The sequence below is a fragment of the Gopherus flavomarginatus genome, chromosome 25 (assembly GCF_025201925.1).
Source record: "Gopherus flavomarginatus isolate rGopFla2 chromosome 25, rGopFla2.mat.asm, whole genome shotgun sequence".
NCBI classification, from domain to species: Eukaryota; Metazoa; Chordata; order Testudines; family Testudinidae; genus Gopherus; species Gopherus flavomarginatus.
Window position 1 is genome coordinate 14,853,615 of NC_066641.1, and position 6,942 is coordinate 14,860,556.

General features: G+C 62.9%; 1 protein-coding gene across 1 annotated transcript; it reads left to right on the forward strand.

Annotated features, from left to right (window-relative positions):
• Positions 1-487: 487 nt before the first annotated feature.
• On the forward strand, positions 488-6,580 carry LOC127040466 (uncharacterized). Its single transcript, XM_050934655.1, has 7 exons — positions 488-702; positions 2,260-2,298; positions 2,735-2,761; positions 3,513-3,654; positions 4,737-5,228; positions 5,370-6,027; positions 6,534-6,580. The coding sequence occupies exons 1-5, from the start codon at positions 489-491 to the stop codon at positions 5,089-5,091; spliced, it is 777 nt and encodes a 258-aa protein (XP_050790612.1). The 5' UTR covers position 488; the 3' UTR covers positions 5,092-5,228; positions 5,370-6,027; positions 6,534-6,580.
• The last annotated feature ends 362 nt before the right edge of the window (positions 6,581-6,942 follow it).

Sequence of the window (6,942 nt, forward strand, 5' to 3'; positions counted from 1 at the left end):
GAGGAGTGGGGGGGGAATAGGAGCCTATATAAGAAAAAGACCCCAAAATCAGGACTGTCTCTAAAATTGGGACATCTGGTCACCCTATTCCCGCGGGAGACAGATTTGGTACCTGGAGATGTTCCATGGGTGGGTTTCTCACCCCACAATTGTCTTTGTTCTGTGTGGCTACTCCACAGCCTGGGCAGCGGCTGCTCTGCTCCCCTCAGCCAGTGCCTCAGCTCTCCAGGGGCTGGGGCTGTTTTCCTAGCAAAATGCATCCAGCAAAGCTAGGAAGACATTGGAGCGGGTGACCAGAAATGCATGGCACCAGTCAGCCATCAGCCTGTCCCCCAGTCCCGGACCCTGGAGTGCTCCCTTGCCACTACCCCAGGCCCCTGCCCCATCCCAAGCAGAGGAACCAGCTCCCTCCCTCCCTGTACAGTTACCCGCAGCCTGGAGATCTCACTTGACCTCTTATCTGATGACTTTGGAGGCTGGAAGAGGGGATGTTTTCCCTGCCCTCTTCCCTCCCATTGGCTGGGCAGCTGTCAAGAGCCCAGGCACTAGATGGGGCGATAAGCGGCTGGGGTATATCTAGGGAAGGGCCCTGGTGTTCCTCTCCTGGGGAACTCTGCGCCCTGGCCCTGCAGGTGGGGAGAATGCCTGTCCAGCCCCGGCACCACCTTTGCTACTGGCTGCTAATCCCTCTCCTGCAGTGGGGTAAGGGTCCTGCTTGTGGGCCCAGATTTCCCAAAGAGCCCAGGCCTGGCAACTCCTGCTGGGTCCCTTGTGGTCTGATCCTCAGCGGGCTGGATGCTGAGCCTGATGCCAGGCCTGACATGCTACCCAGGCAGAGAGAGGCCGACCCTGGCAAACTGCCCAGGCTCCAGCTGCTGCATTTGTTTCTTCTCCCTGCCCCGGGGCAGCTGCTACTGCTCGGCCCTGCTAGTGGGGATGGACTGAAGGGAGCAGTGTCCCCTGGGCTGGCACCCCCCAGGGACAGCCCAGCTGCCTGGCACTTGCCAAAATGAAGAGCCCAGCCCCTCGGGGAGCTGCTCCCCATCCCCAGCACCCTGGCTGGTCGCCAGTCCTCCCTGCTGCTCTGGACGGGCAGGTGCCCAGTGGGGTCCCTGGCGCAGGCCCAGGGGTTCTGTGCAGCACGTGGCCAGGTGGGGTGTCTCCCGCAGGCAGGCTCTTGACATAGACTATGGAGTCAGACGAGGCAACCTAAGGGCTCGTCCGTGAGCCTGACGCTGCCTCCCGCACACGCAGCCCCCGCCCAGCTCCTCTGACACCCTCAGTGCCCAGTTGGGAGGTCCGAGTGGGGGACACGAGCGCTCTCCTTGCATCCCGTCCCTAGGGCCCCCAAAGACTGGGCGGGGGCTCGGCTGCGTTGGTCTGACTCCTGTCCTGAGGGCTCATTACCTTTTGGGAGGGGTACAGCCCATTTGCCCATCCCCGGCAGGGCACTCTTGGCTCTCACGTCTCCCATGGGTTTGGGTTCTGCTGGGCTGTCCCGTTGGGGACCCCTCCCCATCCCAGGAGCTCTGAGCAGAGCGGCTGCCAAGCAGCTCTGAGGTGGTTCATGGCCAGTCGGAAACCCCGGGGGCCAATCAGCGTTTCACGCTCCCAGCCAGGGCCTGTCTTGGTGCTGAGTAAGCCCGTCCCGAGCCAAGGCACCGACAGCCACTGGGGCTGCGCTGGGGGGGTAGGACTCGGGAGGGGGTCCTGGTGGGCTGGCGCTGGGCTCTATGCAGGGCCATGGGGCCCATATCCAAGGTCCTTGGGGGTGGATGGGAATGGCCCCCCCGGGGTATGAGCAGGTGTGTGCCAGGGAGGGACGCGCGGCGTGGTCAGTCCCTGGGCATTTCCATCCTTTGTCTCCATCTCTGCCGTGCTAGACCCACGCCCCGGCTCCACCCACCCCTGGGCCTCGGAGCAGAGTCAGGGCGATATTTGCTGCACACCTTCCTCCGCCCGGAAAATCCAGCTGGCTGCTCAGGAACCAGCCCGTCGGATGTCGGAGCCCGGCCCCCACAGACAGCCTGGCTACAGCCACGGGGGGTGCGCTGCCTGAGCGCATGGACCCTGCTCCCCACGAGGAGGTCTCCCAGGGCCTGGGGGAAGCCTCAGCCCGGCCGTTTGGCGTCTCCCTCCAAAGCCGGGGCCTCCCCTGCTGAGCTCATCTCAGCCTGGGCAGGCGACAGGGCTGGGTGGAGAATGGCCTGTGGGGCCCAAGCCCAGCTCTGCCATGACCACTCTCGTCTCCTGCTGCAGGGTGCGGGGAGCTGACCTACGGGGACCTCGAGGATGAAAGTAAGAGCCCCCTGTATTCGCCTCCCAAGGTGGGACCCCAGGAACAATCCTGGGGGCCTGATCCTGAGCTCCCTCCTTCACTCTGTGCCCCCCCCGGGTGCCCCCACTCCTGCCCCTGAGCTGGGCGCTGTCAGGAATGCTGAACCACAGGCACCTGGGGGTCTCCCCCCAGCAGGAACCTGTTTCCCATAGCTCCCACACAGTGTTGAGGGCACCCAGCTCCATGGGGACCCCCTGCTGCTGGGGTCCCTTCCTGGAGGATTCCCCAAGCTCTTGACTAGCGGGTAGAGCAGCCTGGGCTGGGGTGGAGGGAGATGGTGCCCATCGCTGCTGCTGGTGCCCACACAGCTGAGATGGGAGCTGGACAGATTCATCCTGGCCAGGCTCCGCTGGCTCGCCCCCTCCCTGGACTGATCCTTCCCCTTTGCTCTTGCAGGTCATTACCTGTATTTGGAGGAGGACGGTGAGTGACGCCCGCCTGCACCCATCACGCCCAGGTGTCCGTCCCCCCAACAGGGCTGGGAGGGTCTGCACGGGGGCACCATGCACCACACTTCAGTTTCCATAGCAGGCGCTTCGCTCCGGCGTGACCACAGACTGGGGGGAGGGGGTGCACCAGGGCTGGGCAGAGAGAGGGGACACTGGGCCAGCCTGCAGGGCTCCCTGCCCCGCTCCCAGAGAGCAGCCGATGGTGCCTGGAGTGAACGGGCACTGGCTCAGCCTTGGGGCAGGCCCCAAGCCTGGTGTCACAACACCCTGCCAGCAGCCTGCTAACACTGAGGCTTGTTCTCTGGGCCCCGGCCATGCTAGGAGGCAGGGAACAAAGGCACTTTCCTGGATCCACCCAGCACAGCCCAGCCCAAACTGTGGGAGCTGAGTGTCTGGCCAGGCCCCTGGGATCTCGTGTCTTAGCTGGGGCTCTCAGAAGAGCCTCTCCGGGGAGCCAGGGGCTGGTTCTGATGCTGCTGGGCCGAGGCGAGGGGCACGCGCTGGACTCCACTGGGCTGTGGGAGGGGACGGGAGCTGCGCTGCAGGGGACAGAGCTAGTGAAAGAGCTGGAAAATGCAGGAGGGAGCTGCAGGTTGGGGTCCCTCATTCCCTCAGCCCATATGCCTTGCCAGGAGTTGGGGTCGAGCAGGCTAGGCTGGCATGGCAGTGCCAGAGCTCAGCCATGGCTCCTCCAGGGAGACTAACAGGCAGATCTCTTCCCCTAGGCCCCTTTACCGAGGAGGGCAGGTCGGCCCACTGCAGGGACACCTACCTGGAGTGGATCTCCCTGTACTGTTGGACCACCTTCCACGCCACAGTCATGGCCACGCCGGAGAGGAGCCGGTGTCAGTGGGAGCAGATCAGCAGGTCTGGACGCCCGTCCTCCCCAGACAGATCCTTGCTTCTGAGGCACCCTGGGCTGGGAGCCGAGTGCATGCAGTGCTGGGGCACAGGCAGGCGCTGGGGCAGAGCATTGTCTCACTGGGGTTTGCTCTTAAACAGGCTCCAGGACCCCAAGCACCCTGGCTCGGTAATGATCCTGCTGGGGAAGGGGATTTTCAAATGAGTCAGCGCTGCCGTGTGGCCTGTTTTCCTGCACGCAGCTGTCAGTATGCTGTGAGCAGGGCGCATTGTGCAGTGCCTCTGGTGCGTGTGGCTTCCATCGGCGTCCCGTGTGTGGGAAGGTGTGCGGCACACCATCAGCGTCCTGTGTGTGGGAAGGTGTGCGGTGCACCATCAGCGTCCTGTGTGCGGGGAGGTGTGCGGTGCACCATCAGCGTCCTGTGCGTGGGGAGTGTGTGGTGCACCATCAGCATCCCTCATGTGGGGTGGTGTGTGGTGCACCATCAATGTTCTGCATGTGGAGAGGTGTGCGGCGCTCCATCGCCTGCCTGTGGCATCCCACGTGTGGGGAGGTGTGCGGTGCACCATCAGTGTCCCACGTGCGGGGTGGTTTGCAGTGCACCATTGGCGTCTCGCTTGCAGGGAGGTGTGCAGTGCACCATCGGCGTCCCTCATGCGGGGAGGTGTGCGGCGCATCTTCAGCTGCCTGTGGCCTCCCATGGGCGGGGTGGTGTGCGGTGCATCATTGGCTGTGTGCGGAGTCCCTCCTGCGGGGAAGGGGGTGAGGCGCACCATTGGCTGCTTGCAGCCTCCCACATGTGGGGGCAGGGGGGAGGTGCACCATCTGCTGCCTGTGGCACGGGCTGGTGGCTGGTGGCTGCTCAGCTCCCAGCAGTGGCTGGTTTGCAGGGTGCCCAGTGCATGATGTTTGAGGGCCATGGGAACCCTGCGGTGAGTGGTGCCCATCACTGCCATTACCGGGTGCACAGTCAGTGCCCGGCTGGGGGCTTGTTTGGGCACCTCGCTGGCTGCTGCTGAGCCCAGAAGCCCCAAACCCCACAGACCTGGCCAGGCTCAGCCTCACGTCTCCTCCTCTCCCCCCCCAGGACCTACAGCGACCTCTCCAACTGCACGGTGCTGATGGCTGAGGCTCTGTCCTGCCCCTGGCCCAGCCCTGCTCTTGACTCCTTCTTCCTGCAGATCCACATGGAGTATTTCACCAACTGCACCATGCCTGCCGGCCCCCAGCCCAGCCAGCCACCTCTGGGGCCTGTCCTAGCCATGGCCGCCATGCCTGCCTGCCTGACCCCTCTCCTGGTTGCTCTCACGCTCCGCAGGGCCAGGGAGAATGAGCCAAAGCCAGATCGGCCCCTCCCTGTGGCACCATCTGTGCTCAACAGACAAAGGGTTTCTTCTCACGCAGTCCTGGGCACCAACTGGGAAGGAGGAGAGAGTGTCTAGTGGTTGGAGGGTGCTGGGAGCCAGGACTCCTGGGTTCTATCCCTGGCTCTGGGAGGGGAATGGGGACCAACGGGTTTGAGTGGGGGCGGGGTTGGGAGCCAGGACTCCTGGGTTCTCTTCCTGGCTCGGGGAAGGGAGTGGGGTCTAGTGGTTGGAGGGTGCTGGGAGCCAGGACTCCTGGGTTCTCTTCCTGGCTCGGGGAAGGGAGTGGGGTCTAGTGGTTGGAGGGTGCTGGGAGCCAGGACTCCTGGGTTCTCTTCCTGGCTTGGGGAAGGGAGTGGGGTCTAGTGGTTGGGGGGGTGCTGGGAGCCAGGACTCCTGGGTTTTCTCCCTGGCTCAGGGAGGGGAGTGGGGACTAGTGTGTTTGAGTGGGGGCGGGGCTGGGAGCCAGGACTCCTGGATTCTATCCCTGGCTCGGGAAGGGGAGTGGGTGTAATGAAGTGGGAATGTTCTTGATGTGTTCCTTGAATGCTGAGTGGGGAGCATTGACCTTGGAAGGTTGCAGGGGAGTTTTGCTGGGACTGCCTGCCTTGGGAAAGGGAGGTTACCTGAGCATGTAACCTGAGAAGCCAGGAGGGGGGTTGGAGGCCAGGTGACACCTCTCCCGGGGAAACTGGACTGTGACAAACTGGGAATGTTCTTAATGTTTTCTCTGAATACTGTGTTGGTGCCTCAGTGTCCCCATGGCAGTTCTTAATATCTAGGTGGTGGAACAAGGCTCTGTGATTGCTGCAGAAGAAGGGGCCAGTGCACCTAAATGCCTGGCACTCTGTCTCCTGGCAACTGATGGCCTGGGCCCCTCCTCTGCAAAGGTGCCAGCTGAAGGTGTTGGAGACAAAGGGATCAGGTGACCTCCTGGCCCGGGAAAGGGGCTGAGCAGAGAGGAGGGGCTGGAGGGGGTTGTTAGTCTGGGGCTGGCTGGGGACGAGGAGTGGAGTGCAGACGTGGGGGTCTGGCTCACTGCCACCCAGAATGGACCTGGCCGAGGGGTTCGGTTCGCTGTATCTACAAGCTCTGTTTTAAACCCTGTTCCTGCCATCGAATAAACCTCTGTTTTACTGGCTGGCTGAGAGTCACGTCTGACTGCAAAGTGGGGGTGCAGGACCCTGTGGCTTCCCCAGGACCCCGCCTGGGTGGACTCGCTGTGGGAAGCTGTGATGAACTAGGAAAGTTCTTAATGTTTCTCTGAATACTGTGTTGGTGCCTCAGTGTCCCCATGGCAGTTCTTAAGTATCTGGCAGAGCAAAGGGCCAGTGTACCTAAGTGCCTGACACTCTGTCTCCTAGCAACTGATGGCCTGGGCCCCTCCTCTGCAAAGGTGCCAGCTGAAGGTGTTGGAGACAAAGGGATCAGGTGATCTCCTGGCCCGGGAAAGGAGCAGAGCAGAGAGGAGGGGCTGGAGGGGGTTGTTAGTCTGGAGCTGGCTGGGGATGAGGAGTGAGGGCAGACGTGGGGGGTCTGGCTCACTGCCCCCCAGAATGGACCCGGCCGAGGGGTCCGGTTCGCTGTATCTACAAGCTCTGTGTTAGACCCTGTTCCTGTCATCGAATAAACCTCTGTGTTACTGGCTGGCTGAGAGTCACAGTGAATCACAGGAAGCCGGGGGTGCAGGGCCCTGACTCCCCCACACTGCGTGACAACGGGGAACTAGTGGGTTTGAGTGGGGGCAGGGCTGGGAGCCAGGACTCCTGGGTTCTATCCCTGGCTCAGGGAGGGGAATGGGGTCTAGTGGTTAGAGTTGGGGGGGGGGCTTGGAATTCTGTTCCCAGCTCTGCCCTGGACTCCCTGAGCCCCTCCCCTCGCTGTGACAGGGTGGAGCAATGCTGCCCGGCCCAGGGGGCGGCTGGGCTG